The 26148-nt window shown below is 43.4% G+C and overlaps 1 protein-coding gene across 8 annotated transcripts in view; it reads right to left on the bottom strand.

Moving 5' to 3' along the window:
* LOC310698004 (connector enhancer of kinase suppressor of ras 2-like) overlaps window positions 1-26148 on the bottom strand; it is a 314798-nt gene that overhangs the window by 19261 nt on the left and 269389 nt on the right. For all 8 annotated transcript variants that reach the window (XM_083484631.1, XM_083484632.1, XM_083484630.1 and 5 more), the window contains 4 exons: window positions 15445-15493; window positions 12379-12554; window positions 6998-7071; window positions 2101-2172 (listed from right to left, as the gene is read on the bottom strand). In XM_083484631.1, coding sequence (XP_083340757.1) covers window positions 2101-2172; window positions 6998-7071; window positions 12379-12554; window positions 15445-15493 — 371 coding nt within the window. The remainder of the gene's footprint in view (window positions 1-2100; window positions 2173-6997; window positions 7072-12378; window positions 12555-15444; window positions 15494-26148) is intronic.

The raw sequence follows: 26148 nt of genomic DNA on the forward strand, positions 1-26148 counted from the left end.
GAACCAATCAGCAGTACTGCTTGGCTCTTGGGAAGAAGGACATAGAGAACATGCCCCCTCTGGTCTGGCAATCCAGGCAAAACCAACAAACGAAGGTCTGTACATGCCTACAATTCCAAGCTGAAAGGAAGCACTACTACGAACAGATACCCCTAGGTGCTGAATGGGGAAATGTCCTAGTACAAACTCGTAGCTTAGAAGATGGTAATAATAACAACGATAATGACAACAACAGCAAGAAGAGTTTTCAAAATTAGTTAAATGTTGTTGCAAAGCTTGATTTTTTTTGAAGTGTTTTTTCTTTTCTAGTCTTCTCAACAGCTCACATCTGTTTCAAAATTGCAGCCTCCCCACCTGAGCTTTTCTTCAGTCTGAGCTGAAGGCAGAGTGGGCAGCAGTGCTATTTTTCTTAAAAAGAGATGCTAGAGCTTACCATGAACTTCTTCCGTGTTCTCTTAGAATAGCAATGGTGCCCCATCTGCCCCCACCCCCAGGGAGCCAAAGCCTCTTCTTCCTCCTCCTCCAGCTAAGTGTCCTCTGATGTCATCTTTAGCACGCTATCTGTAGGAGGTAATTTAAAGTGCTAATAACTTGCTGCTCTTCTTTACTTGGGATGAATGTGGGCAACCCCTGCGCTCTGTTTTTTTTCTTTTAATCTCCCATTTTGATTTTTCTTTAAGCGACGACAAGAATCACAATCTTTGCTGATTTATTCAAGTGTAATAATTGCATGAAGAGTGTGACGCCAGGAAGGATCTCTCATTTCCAAACCTATTTGTGGTTTGTGCTATTTGTCTCTCTGCACAAGGCACTGAGTGACCGAGGCAAACTAGAAACAAATGTATTAATTTCATGACTAATTCATTGCAGAGAACATCAGTGTGCTTGTGCAGACCTGACAAAGCAGCATGGCAGCATTAATTTTGCAAACCAAACTCTGTCTGCAACAGTCAGAACAGCAGGAAGGGTTCATTGGAACAACTATGAGAATTGCCAGCAAGTCCCCACTCGTTGGTATTTAATCCTTTCATGACTTGCGCCCAGTGCAGATATAGCACAAGCCTTCCAGCAAATCATACACTGCAATTTTGAGGCTAGTTTTTTTTTGCACGGATGCACACTCCTAAGAACATAAGAAGCTCCCTGCTGGAACATACCAAAGGGGTCATAAGAACACAAGAAGAGACATGCTGAATGAGGCCAACACTCATCCAGTTTAGCATCCTGATCTCACAGTGGCCAATCAGCTGCCTAGCCTAAAAATTATTTGATTACAGTGGTACCTTGGTTCTCAAACGTAATCCGTTCCGGGAGTCTGTTCGACTCCCGAAACCATTCGAAAACCAAGGCGCGGCTTCCAATTGGCTGCAGGAGCTTCCTGCATTCAATCGGAAGCTGCGGAAGCCGCGTCGGATGTTTGGCTTCCGAAAAGTGATCACAAACCGGAACACTTACTTCCGGGTTTGTGGCGTTCGGGAGCCAATTTGTTCAGGAGCCAAGCTGTTCGAGTACCAAGGTGCCACTGTACAGTGGTGCCCCGCAAGACGAATGCCTCGCAAGACGGAAAACTCGCTAGACGAAAGAGTTTTCCATTTTGGAGGTGCTTCGCAAAACGAATCTCCTATGGGCTTGCTTCGCAAGACGAAAATGTCTTGCAAGTTCCTGCGGGGTTTTTTTCCTTCCCCCCTTTTTCTAAGCCACTAAGCCGCTTATCAGCTGATCCGATAAGCCGCTAAAAGCAGCTAATAGCGCTAATCCGCTAATCCGTCAATGGGCTTGCTTCGCAAGACGAAAAAACCGCTAGTCGAAGAGAATCACAGAACGGATTCTTTTCGTCTTGCGAGGCACCACTGTATTTGCATTTAAAAATACAATTCACACAGCTGGAAGCATTAGGAGCTTCAGGCAAAGGGACCCAGATAAGTTAAAGCAAGAGTTTATGTAAGTCAAGTACACAATGCAACTACACAATCACATTCAGCCTGTTGAGAGCCATGGAAATCTCAGCACACACGGAGGAGGAAACAGTAACGTTCTTTCTTCTGCTGCTCTGAATACATCAGTACAAAATTACTCTAGTATAATATCAATGTTTCTTACCTATTCATTTCTTCCAGGCAGTCAGTAGCAAAGTAGAAACTCTTAATTTTGGGGTGGCAAGCTTTGAAAGCACTGTGAGGAAAGCAGAAAGAGGGAAAAGATAACTGTCTTGAAGTTCAGAAGGTATTTGGGGAGTTGATCTTTAACAGCAAGTTACCTAGGGAAACCGATATTCTGAGAATCCTGTGTTAAGTTCCCTTTGAATATGATGTCAAGTTCTTTCCCAAATTAGAACTTGACAAACAGATGAAGAAGAAGCCAGGACTTTAGCTCTTTGTCTTTAGGAATTTCATCTTGAGTCCCACCTCTCAGAGGATGCAGTGGACACCCTGCCCATAATATTAATTTATGTGGAATGGTACCATTTTTTCTTTTTGTATCCATGTGCACAGTAAATCTATGCCGACAATTAAAGGGTTTTTTTTCTTTTTAAAAAAGCAAAACAATCTAGGAGATGCATCCTTTCCAGCAATTTTATTGAAATTACCATGCAGTTTGCATCTCCCTGGTCACATGCTTCAGGTAACAGATACAGCCCAGGTTCAGTGCAATGCCCCAAACACAGCCTGTGATGTCCTGTGCCCCGCTGGGATATGTTGTTAATAGGCATTTGATAGTTAACCTTTTTTTCTTGGGGATTGTGATCAGGTGTATGTGGGTTGGAGGGAGGCAAGGGAGGCTTCTGTCTGTAGCTTTTAGAATTTGCCCATTATTATTTTTAATACTTGTTTTTAATCTTATGCATATTTTGTAGGGTAAGATGCCTTGAGACTTTTTATCAGGTGTCTAACAAATGATATAAATGCTAATGGTGATGATAGGAGTGCAGTCTTAAACTTTTAAAAATAAAGAACTTCTACTAGAAGTAAAAGTATGAGAGAGGAACTAAGCAATGAAACTAGCATCTGCCACTCTCCACCTCCCCTCGTTGAACAAAGGATATTTTAGCAGGGCTCTTTTTGTTCCTAGTCCAGGATGCGTCACTGACTAATTCCTTTTTCATAACACTCTCTTATTAAATGCCTTAGGATGGCATTCAACGAACTGGTTTCCTGAATTTTCATTATAAACTCATCAGACCAGGTCACTGCCAGCTTTACATGTAACACCCTCCAACGTGTGACCTTTTAGGAAATGAACTGGAAAACCCTTTCAAAGCAGCCACTTGCTGTTCGCACAGCAAAGTTTTTTGGTTCCTCCCGCCCCCTCCACCTCTCTAGCTTACATTCCCTGGCACGACAGCTCTCTGATGGCATTTGCAGGTAGGGGACAGAACTAAAAAGCTATGTCTGAGTCGTTGGTCCTCACTGGTGAGTGAGCTGAAAAATGGCTCACTAGAGAATTGGCTCTGTAGGAATGCAAAAGCAAGAGCTACATGGATAGGTGTGACAAAGATGGGGTGATATTCTAAATAAATGAGTTTGGAGCCCAGGTTTCTTGTTTCTTTAAGCATTTTGCCAATCACAGGCATTTTGCCAAGACTGATGCATTTCAAAGTGGCAGGGATTTACAAAGCAATGGAAATGCCACTGTGATGGATTTAGGAGAGTAAATGAGCAGCTAGCTGATGTTCTGATCTCTGTTTCTTCGAAGCTAGCCAAGAAAAGGCACCCCAGCCTTGTCATTGTGTCCTCGGCCATCAAAGAGACCTTCGTCCTACTGACATTTTCTTCCTCATACAGCTTTTGCCGCACAGCGCATGCTTCCCCAATCCAGATATATCCCACAAGTCCTCCCTGTGGTGAAGTGGGCTTACTTGAATAAGACTGGCAACATGAAAGGCAGCCTGTGTGTGAGCACACAACTCAATGGCACTTTCTTTTGAAGCCAACCAATAATAGCTTCCTAAGGACTATTATTGGCTTCTCCTCATTATTTGCTTAGTGTCTGGATGTGCTGCAAGGAGATGGCCCACACAAAAGAAGAACAGGTCTCCAGAAAGTGTAGGAAACCAGGAATCGGCACTTGCATCAAATGACTTGTTGATTCACATTTTAGATACAAGGAAGGACCTCTCTGAGCTTCTTTCCCATGTCTGAAGAGGTGTTCTTATTGAACTCTCATGGAATCATAGAGTTGGAAGGGACCATGAGGGCCATCGTCCAACCCCCTGCAATTTAGGAATCTTTTGCACAACATGGGGCTCAAACCCACAACCCTGAGAGCAAGAGTCTCATGTTCAGGGTCAACTTTCTATATTGTTTATGGTAATGAAAGGATATGGACAATAACCTGCTAAACTCCCCTCCCCCCATTAGTCAAAAACATTCTAACTGGAATGGATCGGATCAACACTTTTCAGACTAAATGCTTGGATCAGAACTTGGTTATTCGCCAGCTCCCACACTTCCCAAATGCTCCAAGGTGGTTCTGAAGCCCCAAAACCAATTGTTTCAAAATGTGTTATTAAAATGTGTATTTTGAAAGAAGATAAATATGTAAAGAAGTAAAGAAGTAAAAATATGTGTTTAAATGTAGATTTCTGTGCAGTTTTTTTAAAGAAAAAAGGTTGCAGAAGGGATAGCTCCAATCAGTTGAGCAAGAGATTCTTAATCTCAAGGTTCGAGCCCCTCCTTGGGCAAAAGATTCTTGCGTTTCAGGGGGTTAGAGTAGATGACCTGCGTGGTCCCTTCCAAATCTACAATTCTAGGTCAAAATGGGACAGAATAGACTGATGATTGAGCACATGCGAAGCTGACGCGGAGTGGAAATAGGCATATCTGTCCATCCTTAAAGAACATATAACAAAGGAAGGACAAGTCTTAAAGAGAATGGAATATTCTGACAGTGTGCACTAGATGGCAGACGTCTGCTGTTTAGCTGAGCTGCACAAAGCAATGCTCTATGAAGTGCAATTGCTCCGAGAAAAAATTGGGGGGAAATAAGCGCCACCAGAAGTGTGGTTAGGTCCTTGCACCAGAGTGGGTATAAGTTGCCCTGTTAGGCCAGCCCTGGATTTTCATGTGCCTGATCCTGCGAGTGCAATATCACCAACCTAATGAATGTATGTTGAGAACACAGCATTTGAGAAGAATATTGACAGATCAATGTTAGATGGGGAGTGGTCCCAGTGCTGGCCCCATTAGACAAAGGACCCTCAATGGGACCTTGTAACATGAAAGAGGTTGTGTGTGCAAGTCAGGAATTCTCTCACTCTTAAATCATATTCCTGTGGTGCGGGGACTAACAGATCCCACAGCAAAAGTGGACCCTGCAAGCCCCTGTGTCTGCAAAGAGATTTTGTACTGCAAGGCTGGAAGGATGAACACCCACCATCTATTACCCAGTGGTCTGAAGATGTCATGCTCGAAAGCATAGCTTATATTTGTCAGACTCATTCTGAAACCCATTTGGGCATATGAACTGCCTATGCTGCTTGTGTTTAAGTTGGGATCAATGGACTATTCTTACTGTTATTGCCAGCAGATGATGTTTCTTTTTTCTTTATATATGCAAAATTTTAATTTTATTTTAGATTCTCTCATGCTCCCACCCTGGCCCTCTTTCTTGACTGTGGTTTGCCAAGTGATTTTTTAATTTTATTGCTGGGTAGATGAGCAAACCCCTCATCTTGCCTTCCTTTTATGTCAGTTCCACATGTACTGGGAAAAACTCATTTGCAATACTGGCGACCAATCGTGCTTTTGTGACAACGTTCTGATGCAGTATGGTCCGACTGCTGCATCTTCCTTTCTTTTTCTAAGCTACACTGCAAAAATGGGATGCAGCAACCATGTTATTGTTACTATTTGATTTGTGTGGGTTGTTAAACATCTTGCAAAGCTGCAGCTCCCAAGAGATTATCCTGCTATCTAGGGAAGTTGGATTTCTGGTCCTGAGATTTCTGGCTGCCAGAGGCAGAAGAGTGATTCTTGCAGATTTTCTCTCTGCTTTGCCTTTAGGCCTGTGCAGTGACCTATTTCTCTCCCTTTGATGTGCTACCAAATCAGTGAGTGAATGAATGTTTACTTGTGTATGAAACACAGGTCATTACATCAGATGAAAAACCAATACAAAGCAGTGACAAATCTGGTCTCCAAAATGTTAACCGATTTCTGGATGCTGCTAACATGCTTACCCACAATTCACTATAAAACAACAAGTTCCACAGGCCCCATCTGTTACCATACATTTAAGCCATTATGATACCACTTTTAAACAGTCACAGCTTCCCCCAAGAGTTCTGGGAACTGTAGTTTGTTAAGGGATCTGAGAGTTGTTAGGAGACCCCTATTCCCCTCACAGAGCTACAATTCCCAGGGTGGTTTAATAATCAATTCCTCTTCCCAGGCAATGCAGAGGACTGCAGGGGGCACCCTAACAACTCTCACCATACTACATATCCCAGAATTCATGGGGTGGGGGAGTGATGCCTCTTTAAAGTGTTAGGGTTTTGAATGTCTAATGTGAATGTGGCCTTAGAATATCTTATCTGCCAGGCACGGAAACTGCTGGGCTGACATTTCTGATAATTTTCTTATTTGAGTTCTATTCTGCTGGACAATTTCAACAGATAAGTTGGTAGAGAGGAAGGACTGGCTGAGGTTGGGCTTTGCATTTGGAAGGTTCAATCCTGGGTATCTCCAAATAGGCGAGTCTTGTGCCTTAAACCCTAGAGTGCTGTTTTCTGAAGACTTTACTAAGTTAGATGTACCGAAGATGTGAAGAAGCTGCTGATGTTCCCATTTTTTGGGACCTGAGGATCCAACCCAACATATAACATTGCTGAAGGGGCTTGATCCCCTAACTCCTTCTAGCCTTCCTCTCAGCCCATCGCTTATGAACAAACAGTAAGTTTTAACTGAGTTTAAAATTTCCCAGCAGGTAACTTTTTTTCACCCCCATTCTCTGCATGGATTGGCTCTTTCATTTGCAGGCTCTTTTGACTCATACTTACTGTTTCCTCCTGCACTCGATGGCTCTGTCTATCCTGAACTCTGGCAAACTGATGAATCCTTCTGCTTTTTCATCCTATCATGAAAGAAAGAGAAGAAATACAATTGGCAAAGAGCAAAAGGTTGAGAGAGGAGATTCCATTCACTCTCGTTATCCTAGATACTGAGTTGCCAGATCACTGAGCAAAAAGCTACGGTTAATAATGAATCTGTTTGCGGATGACCTTTAAATATGAGCACTTTCAGTGGGTAGACGGCAAGTTCAAAACTATTAATAACTTAGTGCTTCTCAAACATTTGCACTGTGGTATTTTTTCCCACCCTTTGTGTGACGGATAGTGCTTTCTGAAGTAAAGTTCTGCTGCAGTAAAGTTCTAGCTTATGCCACAATCAAAACCAGAGTTTATTTTATTTTATATTTAAATTTGTATCTCACCTTTTCTCCAAAGAGGTTATGGTAAAGGAGTTTTCATTAAGGGTGAGCCAAAGACAGATACAGTGGTACCTCGGGTTACAGACGCTTCGGGTTACAAACTCCGCTAACCAGGAAGGGGTTGCTCCAGGTTAAGAACTTTGCCCCAGGATAAGAATGGAAATTGTGTGCCAGCAGTGCAGCAGCAGTGAGAGGCCCCATTAGCGAAAGCACGCCTCAGGTTAAGAACCATTTCAGGTTAAGAACAGACCTCTGGAACGAATTAAGTTCTTAACCTGAGGTACCACTGTACTGGTTTTCTGGACATTTCTGTACATACAAATATGCACGCTCCACTTTTAGCAATATTTTTGTTTTTGTTTCAGCAACTCAGCCCAAAGTGTTCGTTAGTTTAGGAAGGATTGTTCTCGCTTACAATTAACATAATTTGCCCTCAGTGATCACACTGCCAAATCTGAGTGGCTGCATAAATTATTACATTTATCAATTTTTTTGCTTCTTGAATGTTAAACAATAACACATATACAACTCCTCCCCCCTTAATAAAAATGTTGCAGTGCAGCATACAGCCATGTTATATAACACATCAAAAAAGGAGAGGATCTAGAATATCCAATATAACAAAAAAGTACAATATCAGAAATCAAACCAGCCAAAATATTTTATATGCTGTAGGAAACTGCCTGTTGTCCATCTTGTTCATTCAAACATATAATAAGACAGTGCCATGCTGTGTAGCATTCTGATGTCAACTTTTCCGTTATGTGACCCCCTGGCCCAACTGAGGGGAATTGACTGTCTGATGTCTCCAGAGAGCACTGCCTTCACTCTCAGTTGGCTTTGCTTGCCTTCACCAACACCCTTACAGAGTCAAATTTGATTGACTTTTTAGTTTCCGGTGGGTTTGGAAAGGTATCCACTATGTGAGGAAACCTTCCAACCCTAATACCAGGAAGGTGCAGGAATCTGGAAAACTTCCACAGCTATATTTATTTGTGTACAACAGGTCAACAACTCAGCATAGCAGCTAGGACTTGTTACATAGGCTAGACTAAGACTCCTACTGAGATGTGGAGATGATGGGAAGTCCTGGGCAAAGTGATATATGATGCTTTGTTTACAATGAATGTATGAACAACATTTGCTTGGGTGTGGACAAGCTCTCTCCTTGTTGTGGTGTCCATCCCACGTTTGTAAAATCTGGCAGACCTGGCAGGCTGCTTTGCTGTAAGTCCACACCTTTCTTTAATAAAGCACTTGCACTGATCCCTCTGATGTTTTTGACATCCTTCTTTGGTATCCCTGCAACAAACCACTCCCACAAGTCCTCCTTTGGACCTGAGGTTCAGAACATCCTATCCACTGCAGCAACAGAGACCCAGTCTGTGGCATCTTCTGTGTGACTGACCTTCAGGTATTTGATTTGAAATAGTGTGACTCCACTTCGTTGTCTCTTCTGCAGGCTAAACATACACTGGCTCTTTCAACCATCCCTCATAGGACTCATTTTCCAGACTCCTCACCATTCTGGTCTCCTTGCTTTGAACATTTGAATAGGCTCCAGTTTGTCAATGTTGGGAGATCGAATCACAGTTCTCCTGCATCATAGGCTGTTTGTGCCTCAGCTGCTTGCTCTCTTCTGCTTGGGTCTTGGCTTGCAGATGGGAGTCAGCAGCTGGGACCCCTGGCAGTGATAGCATTGCCCCTTTCCTGAAGCTCAGCTTGAAAGGGAGTTGGGCAAAGGCAACACTTACTGCATTCACTTCAGAGCAGCACACATGGTCTCCTCCATACACATGCCCCATTTTATCTTTACAACAACCCTATGAAGCAGGGTAGACGGAGAGATTGTGATGGCCCAAGGTCAACTAGTAAGCTTTGTGGCCAAGTCATAACCCAATCCGGGGTCACTCTAGGGATAGGGAACTTCCAACCACAGACCTAACTAGGCCTAGCACAGGCCATAGTATGGTCCACAGAGCTGTTTTCCCCAAACCACCCGCAATGGTTCCACACCTGAAAGGGGGAAAATTTGCAGCTGTAGTTTGAATTCAGACTGCACCCATAAATTGATTTCAAAGAGGCTCATGATGGGCAGGGGAGGTAAGAATCTATCCCACTTGCCAAATCAGGTTCCTTAACCTTGGGTTAAAACACCTGCTTCCCATGCAAAAGTTTCCAGAATCTGATTCGGTATAAGGCAGCTTCCTGTGTTCATCATATCATAGACAGCTGCTTTCGTGGGTGGCTGACATCCTCTTAACCATTAGAACGGAGAACCCAAATATAAGCCTGTCTTTCAGCATTGAGAGCTGTTAATTTCCCGTGGAAGTATTCAAGTATAACACATATTTACTTTTTGTTTAATGTGATTTTTGCTCACACTCTGTACGTGTAGGCATCTCAGAAAAGCAATCATTCACACTATGGAGCGGATGCTGTTATTGCCCACTTTAATCTGAGAATAATCTCTGGCTACAGTGGTACAAGCTGAAACAGAAGACAGCTAACTACCTTTGCTGATTGATCACAATGCTAGGTAACCTCCTTATTCATATTCAAGTTGCAGATATGGAATTACCCGATAAAAGCCTAAGCTTTACATATGGAAATAAATCTCACCTTGATATTCCCCTCTCCCTTATTTTTATTTTACTCAAGACAAATTCATTTACTCATTCACTGCCCTCTCATTGAGAGCTGGTACAAATTGGTGGCTAAAAAGAATAAGACACACCATGCATCCTATTGATGTTTACCCTAAAGTACGTCCTGCTGTGTTCAGTGAAACTGACTCCCAGATAAGTCTATAAAAGACTGCAGCCTGAGCTATGAATCAGGATGATTGAGTCCAAATTTCACTCCAGCCATGAGCTTATTTGGGGAACTGCATATGGCCATTGGGCCTGGTTCTTACATCCTGAGGACCAATTCTGACTGGCCTGACACCACAATGACATCAGGTGACCTGTTTTCCTTTGCCTGAATGGTTTGAAATCAAACTGCCCACATAAAGACACAGCACACTGCAAACACCAACCACCAGCTGATTGGTGGTGCCTGCAAAGCTGGGATCTGCAGGGATCATGCTCTTTACCTGCTTCATATCAATATCATATATGACATCAGGTGTAGGGCAGGTGAGGATGGCTTGGGTGAAATAATCTCCCACACTTTCCCCTAATATCTGCATTTAGCAGATGGTTTTGGGTTGGAGAACTGCATCACAAAGTTAGGAGAAGATTGTTTGTTTCAGGAAGTCTAAATGAAGTAGGTTTGCATTACATTGCAAACTGAACCAAATTTCTCCCCTATCCCCACTTTTGGGTAGACATGGACAGGATCCATCACTAGAAGTGTGGATGAGCCCTTACACTAGTCCTGTGCCTAGGAAGCCTGGGTCTGAGAGGTTCCCCACTATTCCCACCGCTTTCCCCAGGAAAACCCACTGTTTAATGCTGAATTGGAACAGACAGTAATCCACAGAAAATAAAATTGTTGTTTGTTCCAATTCATTGATAACAGTGCGTGACTCCGAAGGAAAGTGGTGGGACAAGCAGATGTGTGGACAAGCTGATAGTTGCTATTTGGTCTCAGGAACATTTGCATGGCTGTATTAGCAGATACAGTGGACAAACAGCATGGATTCTTTCCACAAAGCACCAGTGCCACCATGCACCACTCGCTGAACTAACTTACACTTAGGCTACTCATTTTAAAATGCGGAAATCCTCTACGTGCAGTTAAATGCAGGCCCACGCACTGATCTGTGAAGACGCATGGGAAGTAACATTTAGATTGGTAAATTGGAAGGATCTTGGTCATCAGAGCTATTCTAATGTATGCATACATGCGCACATATGCCCAACTCTCACAGTACTTCCTGCATGCGTTGTTTAGCAGGGTCTGAGTCCATCCATGTATGGAGAATTTCCACAATTAACCACTGTAAGCAAGAATGGCAACAAAAATGTTGCTGCATAGAGTGCTCCTGTTAGGGAGGCTTCAGCAATTCAATCTGCAAATTCTGATGTCAACTGACCTGAACAGCACACCCTGGACCCTGACTAATGTGCAGAGAGGAATCTAATTATCCTTTAGATTTCATGGTTCTCCCAAGTCTTGGGATGCAGCTCTCAGCTCAAAAAAGGGTACCAAAAATGTATTTTAGGATAGAACGTATCTGTAAATATGTATTGCATGAGAAAATATATTCAAAGCCACATATTTAAATACATTCTCATGATTTTGTTTTCTATTTGCAGATCAGTATAGAAGCATGATGGAACTGAGTTCTAAATGAACACAAGCATCGTTGACATTGTTCAGGATTGCAGCCAGGACATTCCATTCCATTTCCAAATCTCCCTTAGTTTCATTTTTCCTCTTTAGAATTATCAGCCCCCCCTGATCAAAATGCATGCTCAGTCCTCACTGGCCTCTTTGGGGTGACAACTCCCCTTCAGAGCCCACCCTTCAAATATTTTTGTACTTCTGCAAGCTTTGGGGCTTTCCCAAGCCTGCTGGTATCCCCAACTTGTGCAATGATGGCACCATTTTTGCAACATCAGGACCAACACTCTGAGAACTGAGATCACCGATAGCATATTTGAGTATGGTGAACTTGTCTACACACACAACAACAGCTTAGAATGCACCTCATTTTTTCTTCTTCTCCAAGGGCCCAGCAGTTTCCCACTTGATCCATGCTTTCTTGGCATAGGTCTAAGTGGGTTTCTGCTTGCCTTGCTCTGTTCCCAGGAAAAACCTGCTCTTTAGTGCTAAATCAGAGCAAACATCAATCTGAATGCAATTGCCAAAGAGCAGTTTTTCCTGGATGGAAAGCAGTGGAACAAGAGGAAGTGTGGATGAACCCTAAAGGTAAGCAACTGAATCTCCCCATATATTCATTTTGGGATTTTTCTTTTCTGCATTGTGGTAGGTACTCACATTCTGGTTAGTGTACCAGTATAGGGAAGAATCCTTCAGGACGAACCAGTATTTTTTCCACTTCTGGGTGAAGTAACCTTTGGCATCCTTCTTCTTCCACAACCAACCCTCGCAATCTCCATGCCCCAAGTCTTTGCAGGATATCCTTCGTCTGCTGCTGTTGTTCAGCGAACCTCCTTGAATGGAAACGAGAACATGAGAATTTCCAAAAACAGGAGAGAGGGCAAGTGTAATCCTTAAGGGTGAATGATAAACATGATATAATATTCTCAACCGAACCCTTTTAAATAAGAGGGACATTCATATGCAATTGTGAAATCCTTGCAGCATTTTATCCATCTGATTCATGGCATTCATAGGGTGCAAAGGGCAGCCTGCCACATTTCTGAATCAATGTACATGCTTTGGTTTCCCTAATCCTCATTAGCATTTTGGAGCTAATTTTTCCTGATATACAAATTTTTGCAAGCAATTCCCCCTAATGCAGTTTATTTGTTATTTTTATACATACATTCATTTGGGTGCACTTGCTCCTAATATGTGAATGGAGAATTGCATTGAAAAAATTGGAGAAGTGCAAATATTGAAGTAGAGTTGCATGTTGGTTTGTGCATTTGTGTTGGAAAGGGAAATCTAGGCAGGTTTGCATTAAAATGTAAACAGAGCCAGATTTCTGCAGACAAGGAGAGGAAAGACCCCTGTTTAAAACCCCAGAGAGCAGATAACACTGAGCTAGATCCACCAGATAGTTTGGCAGTGGTATAAGGCAATGTCTTACATTCCTAACAACTCTGTGGCATCTGTTACTTTCATGGTTGAAAAGGGATTTGAAAGTGGATCTCCACGAACAAAATCAGATTCTATCACTATCCAACTAATATTTACAGCAGCCCTATAAGGTAGGACAGTATTATTTTCACATTTTGTACAGACAGGAATGGGGTGGGGGGAAGAAGGAAGGAAAGCAGCATACCTAATCGAAATATATAAAAAAATTGTCCAGTAGCACCTTAAAGGTAAAGGGACCCCTGACCATTAGGTCCAGTCGTGACCAACTCTGGGGTTGCACCGCTCATCTCGCTTTACTGGCTGAGGGAACTGGCGTACAGCTTCCAGGTCATGTGGCCAGCATGACTAAGCCACTTCTGGCAAACCAGAGCAGTGCACGGAAACGCAGTTTACCTTCCCGCTGGAGCGGTACCTATTTATCTACTTGCAGTTGATGTGCTTTCGAACTGCTAGGTTGGCAGGAGCAGGGACCGAGCAACGGGAGCTCACCCTGTCACGGGGATTCAAACTGCTGACCTTCTGATCGGCAAGTCCTAGGCTCTGTGGTTTTACCCACAGACCAACTAAGTTTGTTCTTGGTATAAGCTTTTGTGTGCGTGCACACTTCTTCAGTTGGAGAAGGGTTATGGCTCAATGGCAGAACACTTGTCTCGCCTGCAAAAGGTCCCAGGTTCAATCCCTGGCCCCTCCAGATAAGACTGGAAATGTCCCCATCTAAACCTCACAGAACAGCTGCCAGTCTATATAGGCAATATTGAGCTAGATGGACCAATGGGCTGGCAAAGTATAAGGTGGTTTCCTAAATTTGTGGCTGGTGTTTTGGAAGTTAGTACCTGCCAGCTCACACTCGGGGTTTGATCTAAAAGTTCACTCAGCAACTTCTTGAACCTGATGCTCATAATATATGGATGGGCTGTCTGAATGTGTTAAATGAATATTGACATCAAGAGATTTCTCCAATTAGATTTATCAGTTTCCCAGCACATGGGATGCATTGCATTGCTGGTTTGACTTCTCTTCCCTTTTGAAACCAAATTACTAAATGTAGAGCAAGGCTGATCTGGACACAAATGTCTCTTAAATGCTGTTAGCCTCTCTCGATTCCCGATTTCTTTATAGTTCACATAACATCAGAGGACGCTATAGATGATGGTGATTAAAAAGTGCTGCGACTTCTCTGTCTAATCTCTTTTAACCAAGTAAGAAAGAATGGTCAGTGTATAGCAAAAGTATTTTTCAATAAAATCTGAGTCTAATTCATAAGGAGCACTTTGGCTTTATAAGGCTGATACTGGATGCACAATTTATTTTCAACATTTCAGTGCATCCCACTTCATAACTCTTAACGTTTTATTCTCCCTTTCTTTCTCTATCACTAGAAAGAGACCCCCTGCCCCTAATATTCATATCACTTTCCCTTAAACGCCTTGGGCAAATTTAATTAAAACATTAGACTATTCACTGTGAAAAATTGAGTTTACATTGTTATATTAATTATATTTGTCCTACAGCTGTGAAGCAGAGTCAAGAATTTAGATCACATTAAATTACTATCCTTTCTTCTTTGGCATCCAGCAGCTAAGCTCTGAAAAGTTTATTCCTTTCTTGAAGTGACATCCAAGCCAGTTTTAGAAGAACTGCCAAAAATATAAGCTGGAACTAAAGGTTTGGGGTCTTGACAGCTAATAACAACCATCTTTCCCCATCTCTGTTCATTGAGATTTATCATCTGAATAACTTTGGTGACTGTCCTTGTCTTCTGATCTTGAGGTGGGTGGTGAAAGGGACAGGACTCCTTTTGCCTCATCTTTGGAACATGCTCCTGAGAAATATCTGCTGTTTGCTTGACATCTCTGTATTTAACAGTTAGAAGACACTCCCTACACAGAAGTTAGTCCCACTGAGTTCAGTAAGACTTACTTCCATGTAAGTGTGTACAGGATTGCAACCTAAGGTACCAAGTGAATTACCTGCTCTTCCTAATGCGATTCTAAATGCAAGGTGGATTTGAACATCCAAATATGACTTACAAGGTGCTTTATGCTAAAGCTCTGCAAATGCAGGGCTCCCCCCCCCCCCCGTCGGAACTCAGTTCTGGCACCTCTCAAGTGGGAGCCATTGCAAGAGAACAAGGGAGGTTTTCATGCTGAGTTCTGGCACCTCTTTTTCAAGAAAAAGAGCACCGTGCTACAAATGTAATGCTTTCACAAAAGTGGAACCTTGATTTCCAAGTTCTGTAAGGAATATGTAAGCAGATGAATAATTAAAACAACTTACCTTTGGGCCATTTCTTGCTTTTTACCCTCAGGGAAGCATAGTGAAATGACTGGAAGAAAAGACGAAAGAGAGAGAGGGAGAGAGAGAGACTGATCAGTTATTGGCATGTGGAATGTTGAGCTAAGCCATTGTAGACTAAAAGTCAATGCTTCATAATGGTGACATACATTACTGCTTCCAGCTGGGATTCCACTCTCCCTCTCCAAAATATTGCCATTCTTAAAAAAACCAAACAAACTTCCATGCCAGCTGTTTAATAAGAATTACATATATTCTAACAACAGATAGGGTGAAGACACACATAATACCAAGTGTGAACCTCAGGACTCTCTGCACGTTACTATCCCCTCCACAGCCACACATCTCTCTCCCAGGCCACACTGGTCCAGCTTTGCATCCTCCCTGTTTATGCCTGTCTGGGATGTGTCATTAAACTCTGATAATGCATGTTGCTTTGCATGACGGAGAAGAAAGAGGTGTGTATGTGTGTAGAAACCACCCTGCTGGACAAGGAAGGAAGTTTGCATTAATTGATCCACCCACTTTTCCCTCTGCTTCCACCCACTACTGACCCCCCAAAAGGCTGCCCAGAAGGCAATGTGGTCCCCAATCTGAAAAATATCTCCTAGCCCTTAACTAGAACCTGAGGCTCATGAGCCAGGACCTATACAGACGACCCTACGAAGAATGATACCCCTCCCCCAAGGAATCTATCACACCAAGCACCTCCCACTTCACAACTACTATTCATTGTTTCAGGGAGCACAATGGGCATGAAGTAACAGTAAAGCAACAAAGTGCTCAGCTCCAAGTCAGAGGACTCTCCCTTTATGAAATGCCACTTGTATTCCAAGGTGGTGAAGCCTGGGAGGAATAATCCGAAGTTATTATCCCTCCATTGAGATCACTCAGAGGTATCTGAGGTCCTGCAACCACGACACTGCCTGTTACTTGCTTGGCTACAGGATCCTCAAGTGCCCCCATAAGCCTTCTGGGCTACACTTATTAGAAGGAAGAGACCAGTTTGCTGCCCTGCACAGAAACACCTCACAATGCAGTGAATGCGCTTTCAACCTGGAGCTGTGCTAAAATCTGACCTCCAGTTTCTCTAAAGTCCCGCCCCCCTTCTGCATGAAAGAACCTTCAATTTGCCTGCCTCAGTATCAGGACACTTCTATTAGAATTCTGGTGGGTGTGGAGTTTTGAGTATCTTTTATTGTTGCTAAGTGGCCAGGGTCACAAGTGGGATATACACTTTTATTTTCAGGAAGCACTTCTATAACACTCTGCAGCCTCCTTGGGTGCCTGCACTTCCTGACCTGAAACAGCTACTTCCCGTTGTTTTCATCTTGGCTTAGATGAAGGGCAACCGGGAAGGCTGTAAAGTGCAGGCTGCTGGTGAGATGATTTTTAGAAAGCTAGGAAGGTCATCCACAAACAACACCCTACAGAAGTATGGTAAGCATGACAAAAATTCTGCACCCCACCCATGAAAATTTCAATTATTCTTTTTTAAAAAAACCTGTCCCCTTTCATAATTTTTGAAAGCAATTTCTTTTATCGCTACCTGATGGAGAAAGGTAGGAGAAAAATGCAAGAGAAACTTTCAGAGTGGAGCTATTGCAAACCACTCCCAGAGCACTTCAGAGCATATGCTTAGCCTGGTCTACACACACAGCAGGCACATAGTAGAATGAGGTGGTAGAATGCTGAGGTTGCAAAATGGACTGTACCACTACAGGAGGTGGGAGTGGGGAGCCCTCCTGCAATTGGAAACTGTCACAAACACCAAATGGACTGGGTAGTACCTATTTTCCCCTGGTGTGTCTTGGAGCATTTAGTTTTTTGAAAGGGGGGGGGTTAAAAATTGGTATCCACACCTGTAGGATGAAATGGTACAACCCAATCTATCACCTCATGATTCCAATCATCCCATTCTGCTACATGTGTAGACTAGTACTAGATTTGCACCCTAAAACTGCAGTCGTGAATATATAATAGATGGAATAACTTGAATCACATGGGATTTGTACCTTTTCATTCCGCAGTAAATCATTCAGACCATGACAGGACTGGTTCCATCCAGTGAGCCCTGAAGGTGGTGCTGTTTGAGTATGCAGAGGATATAGATAATTTTTTAATGTATTTTTTATGTTAATTTATCGATATGGTCTTATTATGGATGCAAACCAGTTTGAGATCCTTTGAATAGTAAACTGGTCTATGAACAGATAAAAGAGACAACTGTGTGGCAAGAAATGCTGTTCTGCCCCCACAGGGTTCAGTTATTTAGTGATAGCAAATCTATGTACAGTGGTACCTCGGGTTAAGAACTTAATTCGTTCTGGAGGTCCGTTCTTAACCTGAAACTGTTCTTAACATGAAGCACCACTTTAGCTAAGGGGCCTCCAGCTGCCACCACACCGCCAGAGCACGATTTCTGTTCTCATCCTGAAGTAAAGTTCTTATCCCGAAGTACTATTTCTGGGTTAGTGGAGTCTGTAACCTGAAGCGTCTGTAACCTGAAGCATCTGTAACCCGAGGTACCACTGTACTGTACAGTCATACCTCGGGTTGAATATGCTTCATGTTGAACGTGTTTGAGTTGTGCTCCGCGGCAACCTGGAAGTAACGGAGCGTGTTACTTCCGGGTTTCGTCGCTCGCGCATGCGCAGACGCTCAAAATGACGTCACGCGCATGCACAGAAGTGGCAAAAAGCGACGCGTGCGTGTGCAGACATGCCGTCGCTAGTTACGTTTGCTTCTGCATGCGAATGGGGCTCCGGAACAGATCCCGTTCGCATCCCGAGGTACCACTGTATTAGTATTAGGTAGAAGGAATACCAATGCTGCCCCTTTAAGGAAAGGTAGTGCATTCCCCCCTTTTTAGACCCCAAGGCAGGTTGGGAAATGTAGGCACAGCAATATTCTACTTTCTGCTGGCTCTGCCAGAGAGCAGGACAATACCTCCTCTTCCTCCTTTGTAATCTAGTGGCAGTCTGGTCACGGCAAACCCAAGAAGAAGGGCGAACTCATTTCGTCCTTTCAGAACTCCACAGAGAACTTCATAAAAAGCTTCTAACCATCTTCATTCAGAGCCACAGAACAGCCTATTGGAATGTGAGTAATATTTCTACACGTGTCTTAATAATCTTCAATAAATCTATGCATGAGAGCGAACTCATTTCGTCCTTTCAGAACTCCACAGAGAACTTCATAAAAAGCTTCTAACCATCTTCATTCAGAGCCATAGAACAGCCTATTGGAATGTGAGTAATATTTCTACACGTGTCTTAATAATCTTCAATAAATCTATGCATGAGAGCGAACTCACTTCGTCCTTTCAGAACTCCACAGAGAACTTCATAAAAAGCTTCTAACCATCTTCATTCAGAGCCATAGAACAGCCTATTGGAATGTGAGTAATATTTCTACACGTGTCTTAATAATCTTCAATAAATCTATGCATGAGAGCTTTGTGGAATTGTGCTAATAGTATCCAGAAAGAGAGAGAAATCAGAACACATGCACACCACAAAGAGATGGCCTTGGGGAGGTAGCAAGCATGCACTGGTTTTTCAAGGCCTTTGCCTGTGACTTTCAACAGGGCACCATGGATGAGTGGATCGGCCCGGCTACATGCCGTTTTTCATTATGTCCTGTGCAATGTGTGCCTTCGTCAATTTTAAACCAACTCATGTTTTCTACCTGCTTTTCTAGTTTCAAAGTGAAGTTTGCAACCACAAAGGGCTAGAAGAAAGCTGATTTCATCCCTCCCCCCCCAGTGGAAGCTTCCACATTGCAGCAGAATCAATAAGCAGCAGCGACCGCCCTGCAATCTGTTTGAGTGCACCCTACACAATGCAGTAAATTTCCATGAGCAGGAATTATTTTGAATAAATCAAAATCAGACAGCAGGAGGACGTAGACAATCACATCCAACCTTATCAAGAGCTCATGAATTAACTCATTTTTCAGACTGCAGAGCCACAAGCCACACACAAACACATACACACACACACACACAGAGGAAAATGTGCACAGTGCCTGCAGAACCGACACAGGAAGAGCCCTGCTGGGTTAGATTGAAGGCCCATCCAGCCCAGCACCCAACTCCCCACAGATGCCTTTGGGAAGCCCACAAGAGGGGCACCAACACAACCAACCCTCTTCCATTGCTGCTATGAAAAATGGTCATAATTCAGTGGTAGAGCATCAGCTCTGAATGCATTGAGTAATCCAGTTAGAAAGTGATCAGGAAGCAAGAAATGGAAAGAAAACTTTTGTCCAAGACCCCAAAGACCTGTTGTTTTGATTCTAATATTGTATTGGACAGTGTTAATTATGCAGGTTCACATTTAGATGTGAAGTGAATCAGATTTGCGCCCCCCATCCCTCTCCCGACCCCCGCTTGAGTAACAGCAATGGTGGGATATGACTGAACAACCTCAGAAACATGAGCGTAGCATGACTGTCACGCCTGAGTCACTGAACCGCAGTGTGTTATGGAAATGGCTCAGGAAGCACATCACTCAGGTGACCACCTTAGCCTCAGAGGATTTGGAGGAAAGCAGTTACTATGAAAGGAGTGGGGAGCCTTTTTTGTGTTTATGCTTTTCTGGGCAAGCTTCCAATGTGCCAGTGGTGGGTGGGTGGTTCATAAATGCTTTTAAATAACTTAAGTTTTATATGGCGTTGGAAAGGAAGGGTCCAGGGTAGAAATTGTATGCAGTTACCTGAAGCCCTGTCCAGCATTTCTAGTTAAATGAACTCAGAAGGATCGGGAAAGACCTCCTCTGCCCGGGACTCTGGAATGCTGCTGCCAGATCACAGAGTCATAGAATTGTAGAGTTGGAAGGGATCATGAGGGTCATCTAGTCCAACCCCCTGCAATGCAGGAATCTTTTGCCCAACGTGGGGCTCAAACACAACCTTGAGATTAAGATGGCCCAGTGGCCTGACTCAGTATGAGACAGTTTCAGATCAACTAGTGTGGTGTAGTGGCTAGAGCATTGCACTAAGACACAGGAAACTAGGATTCAAATCACTAGGTCATTCTGGGCCAGTCTCTCTCTCTTAGACTGACCTATCACAGAATAACCGTGATCATAAAATCATGTACACTACTTTTGAGTGTACTTTGAAAATGCACATCCTTCTATGTGACATCTGGGGGATGAGAGCCTGCTCCAAATTCTATCTGCCTTTTTGGTTAACTGCAGATCTGTGCAACTTATACAAGTTGGCGGTTCACAATACATTCATGGAAAAGACCAGTTCAAAGGGATTTCATGGTACAGCCCAACACAGCTCCCTTTCCAACTTTGGCAAGTAAGAACACTTGAAAGTGGAATTATCCAAAGTAAATGCAACATTTGGAACATCTGTGAGATGGTTTCCTTGTGGTGTAAAAGATTTGTACCCAAGAAAAAATAAGCTCTATTGGAACCAATTGAAGGATTTCTATTCAAAGGAACAAAGGCACACCCCTCTCTGGTTTGTTGTAAAAGACTCTGAAGATGATGGTGAACAGGCCAGCAAAAGAGATCAGAGAAAGCAGAAGGGATTAGTATGTCTAAAAATAGGAGTCAATCAGCCTCATTCTTCTTGTTTTCCTTCCTGCACACTGAATTATATTGTTCAAGGGAACATAATTAAGGAGGACTTTCTGGGGATGATAGAGGAGTCTAAGCAAGTTCATTGAGCTGTGAGTTAGGAAAATGCATGGGAAATTATTTTAAAAAGCAACCACTGTACAGTACAGCATGATGGTCACAATGCAAGGGAAGGGCATATGCCTTGGACATACGTGGTCCCATTTCTTGCACCTCCAGCTACTGGAGCTCAAATAGCAGAACACTGAAAGACCACACCTTGGAGAGTTGCTAACTGCCAGTAGGTGTGGAAGAGACATTCAGTTTCGTTTGCATTTTAATGAGAAGCTACCTAATTCACAATACTGAACCAATGTGCAAACTAAAACTCAGCTGTCCTTCAAAATCCACACTTCTCTGAATTCGGCAATGCAGTTTTCCAACCAATCAATATGCATAAAAGTGCATTTATTAGGGGAAAGGATATATGTTAGTGAAAGTAACATACATAAATCCATTATGTTAGAGAAAATAACTTGCAACAATTGTAATAAACTAGATGGGCCAATGGTCTGAATTCAGTATAATCTAGCTTCATACTGGCATAAAAGAACTCACGGTTTCAAACTGCTCTAGAAAACAGGAAGGGGTGTGTATCTGAATGCGAGATAGAACAGTATACTTTATGGCTCCTTCTAAACCACAGCAAGTAGTACGTTATCAGTGCCTAGTGCCTGCAATGCAGGATGTTGAGTGTGTGGTTTTGGTTCACACACAGTTTAGTTCCACTGGCATCATTTACTCCTCTCCCCTCTCCCACATAGAGAACTACGTAAATGGACTAGGGCTGGAAAAATAAGTATGCTAAGTACTCTGCTTGGTATGGGCCAGTCATAGAGGGGACATGTTGCTGTTATGACATTTAGCTGGACTTTCCCAAATTGACGGAACACCCATTTTGCACCTCAAATGCTTGCTTTACAACTTTTCTCTCGCATTGCTCAACAGAAAATGTGTATTTGATTACTGATGGGTCTAAGCTGTAATGAGCCATCTTTTGAGACATCTTCATGGCTGCCAGACTATTTTTCTTGTCAGCTTTAAAATCCTAAATAAAGGGCAGCTTAGGTTGCTGAGCTACAACTCCCATCAGTCCCAGCCAGGACAGCCAATGGTCAGGGTTGACTGGAGTTGTATGTCAGCAACATCTGGAAGGCTGCAGCTTAGCCATCCCTGTCATGGCCAACCTGGGTCCCCAATATTTCAAGGAGCATTTTCTCTACCGTGCTCCTTTCACACTCACCATGGCCACTCAGATCTAACTAGAAAGACCCGTTCTGGGAACCATCAACAGAAGATGCTAGACTATCTCAGCAAGGAGGAGATGGCCCCTATTCTTTGAGGGGTGAGAGACTCTGTGTTGGCCAGCAGGCAATGGTAGGGTTGCCATATTTCAAAAACCCGAACGTTTTTGAGCAAATATTAGGGGAAACTGGGCAATACACACATTGGTGAAAATAACATTCAAAAATAGTAGGGAATATTGCTTGCAAAAATGTGTATATTAGAATAAATGAATAGTAAAATCCTAACTAATTTTCATGAGGACCTTTTTTTAAAGCAAGCTGGTATAGAAATGTGCTGAACACAAGACTGAGAATGGTGTGAGTTATGGTCCAAAACATCTGGAGGGCACCAGATTGCCAGAATGGTTTATCAGTCAATTCCTCTTCCCAGAGAGCTCTGGGAATTGCAGTTCTGTGAGAGGAATAGAGGTCTCCTAACAACTCACAGTACCCCTAACACATGCCAGTCCCCAGAGTTCCTTGGGGGAAGACATGACTACTGAAGTTGCATCATGGTACTTTCAATGTATGGTGTGGGTGTCATTTAGCAGCAGTCACACGCAAGCTGCATGGTTTTCATCAGGACCGCAGTGGGGAGTAGTACAAAGGGTTATTCCCCATTTCCAGACACACTGCCATCCTAAGGAAAATGCTGCCCTCACACCTGCTAGTAATTGCTTTGCGAAAAAATTAGATGCAGCTGAAAGTGATGCACAGAAGTCCCAAATGCAAAACAAGCACAGAGAAAGCCAATGAACGTGACACACAATCTTCCCTTATGATCAGATAAGTGATGATTTTTAATGTCTCGCAATGTTTGGCTGAGGCAGCTAAGGAAGATAGTAATTCATAAGGGGCTAAGAGGAAAGAAAATAAATAAATAAACATTATTTGTCAATCTCTTATCCACAGGCTTCACAATTTCCTACAGTGCCTCTATCAAATCGCATAATCATAACTCAGTATGCACAGCAAGAATGGCAAAGCTTTTTTATTATTATTCTGATATGTTCTTCGTGCAATTCTGAAAACCATTCATTGAAGTTCTACAGATATCAATGAGCTGAGCTCGGACTGTTCTGGAGTAAGCCACTCAAGGACATAGATGTGCTTAGCATTTTCCCCCTGACATTGTTAAATCTAGGCACAGGGCAAGGGAATGAATTAATGTCTGCACTGTGTTTGAGCCCTTTCCCATGCTGTTTCTACACTAAAACATTTCCACAATGACTGCTCCCCGCATAAAACGGGGGGGGGGGGCGACCTTTGCGTGGATGCGCACAGCCCCTGGATCTGGAGCGGCCCCATCAGCATAGGCTTGGCTTTGCCTTCCTCAGGTGGGATACCTGGAGGTCTCCGCCTACCCCAGTCAGTTGTCCAATCCCACCTGGGGGAAGCGTTGCCAAGGAGATCAGGCCAGGTAGGGGAGGGATTACCTGCCCACACAATAGAAGGAGGATCTTACCTGGGAATCCTCACTTGGCTCCAGAGCTTCTCCCACCCTACCCACCCTCAGTTAATGCCTTATTTTGCAGGTTAACTTTTCTTCACAGGTATGCGGGCGCTGCTACGTTAAGGTCGCTGTCAAAGGGCCGGAAAGGAATTTCCCTGCATTGGCAGGTTTCGCCTTTCCCGTAGCAAAATGTCACAACTTTGGCGGTATCAGGCCTTGGGCGGAATCCTTTTGTCCATCTTCCTCTTTGCAGCAGCGATACCAGGGTTCCCCGTTAAAGGGGTTTCTGAAGGGAGGCTTTGACCCTACGCCAAAAGGTCGTCATTGCTCTCCCCTGCGGTGGCGGCGTAACGGGGGCGGCTATCTCTGCTTGAACATATGTTCTCCAGAGCCGGCCCATCCCCCCCCACACACTGGATAACCCTGAAGCTCCCTAGGTCCCCGGCTGGGAACTGGGGAGGGAGAACGCCCAATGCCTGAGCCAAGGTCTACCCACATTTGAAATTTAATAAAGTTGTGGCCAATTGAATCCCATAGCACATTGTCTTGAGTCGTTATTCCACATGACGGGAGGGGGGGCGCTCGGGATCTGGGGACTCCGCCTGTCCGCGCAATGCTGCTCACTGCCTCTCATGGTGTAGAAACATCCATACCTTGCTGCTATAAGCAAAGTTGCATCTCCCTCCTGCAGCTAAGGATGGGGAAGATTTGATTCATTTCGCACTTAAAGGCAAATCTACATAATTCACACTATTCTAAACAACATGTGATTAGAAACTTAGCCATCCTTTTAAATTTGTGCTTCTCAAACTTTTGCAGTGCAGTTCACCAGCCAAGTAATACCCACAAAAATGCATGTATTTAGGTGAAGTGTGTATAAAAATGCAGATACTATTTAAAAATACACCTTGTTAGGGACATTACTTTGCAAAAAATGTGTGTATTAGGGGGAAACTGAATACAAACGTGTATATTCGGAGAAATTCGCTGATTACTTTTCATGGGGAATTTAAAAAAAAAAGGCTATGCAAACTGCTGTAGAAATGTGGAAAACTATACTAAAGATTGGAAAAAATGAGAAATGGCAAGCAATCAAAACTGACTGATTTGTTCATCCCTATCTGCAGTTGCATTTTCTTGCTCTCTCTGTTTTTAAATAGGGACTTATAATAATGGATTTCAATGTAACTTGCAGTTTTGCTCTATAAGCCCCTTCCCTGCAACTTCAGGTGAAGAACCAGCTGCTTCCCATTACAGGAGTAAAGGTAAAGGTAAAGGTAAAGGGACCCCTGACCATTAGGTCCAGTCCTGACCAACTCTGGGGTTGCGGTGCTCATCTCAGTTTATTGGCCGAGGGAGCCGGGGTACAGCTTCCGGGTCATGTGGCCAGCATGACTAAGCCACTTCTGGCAAACCAGAGCAGCGCATGGAAACGCCGTTTACCTTCCCACCGGAGCAGTACCTATTTATCTACTTGTACTTTGACGTGCTTTCAAACTGCTAGGTTGGCAGGAGCAGGGACCAAGCAATGGGAGCTCACCCCGTTGCAGGGATTCAAACCGCCGACCTTCTGATCGGCAAGTCCAAGGCTCTGTGGTTTAACCTACAGCGCCACCAGTGTCCCATTAGTCCTGGAATAAAGGGGGTTAAAGAGATCTTTGCTTACCTCATCTCCCCCAGAAGAGAGTGACTGGCTGAAATTAAGAACTTTCTATTTCTTGCTCAATTCAAAATTTGGCTTAAATCTATCAAGCACTTGCTGACCTAATGAAAACATGTCATTTGTTACAGTCTTTAAAATCTTCTTAACCAATAGTTTGATTCCTTCATAAAACCCTCCACTGACTCCAATAAGTTTCCCAAGTAGTTTAGACCTACAGGCAATGTTTACGGAATCTTAACGGATCACTTCCTAAGCTGTAACTTAAAAAAAGCAAGCAGTAGCACAACCTATTATCTGTCTGGAAGCTGAATCTGCATCTATAAATGACAAAATTTACTCTCGGATGCAAGAGATTACTCATCCCCTGTCAAAAGCCACACAAATCAAGTCTGAAGAAAATGAATGCTATCAGCAGCTGCGCTCAAAGTTTGTGCCTTGTTTGAAATCCTGAATGCCTACCTAATTGCGCACTTTGCTACACAATGTTGCTCTCGATTACTTAGAATGGAGTTTAAAATGCAAGACGTGCACTGCAAAGCCAATGGAACTGCCAGGCCTTCTGTTCAGAGTATTTGGCGGTTCAGCTAATTACCCCACGTTCACTCCATGAAGAATAGCCCAGAGGAAGGGGGGGGGAACCCCATAAAA

This window comes from Podarcis liolepis (assembly GCF_965112155.1).
Source record: "Podarcis liolepis genome assembly, chromosome: Z".
Lineage (NCBI taxonomy): Eukaryota > Metazoa > Chordata > Lepidosauria > Squamata > Lacertidae > Podarcis > Podarcis liolepis.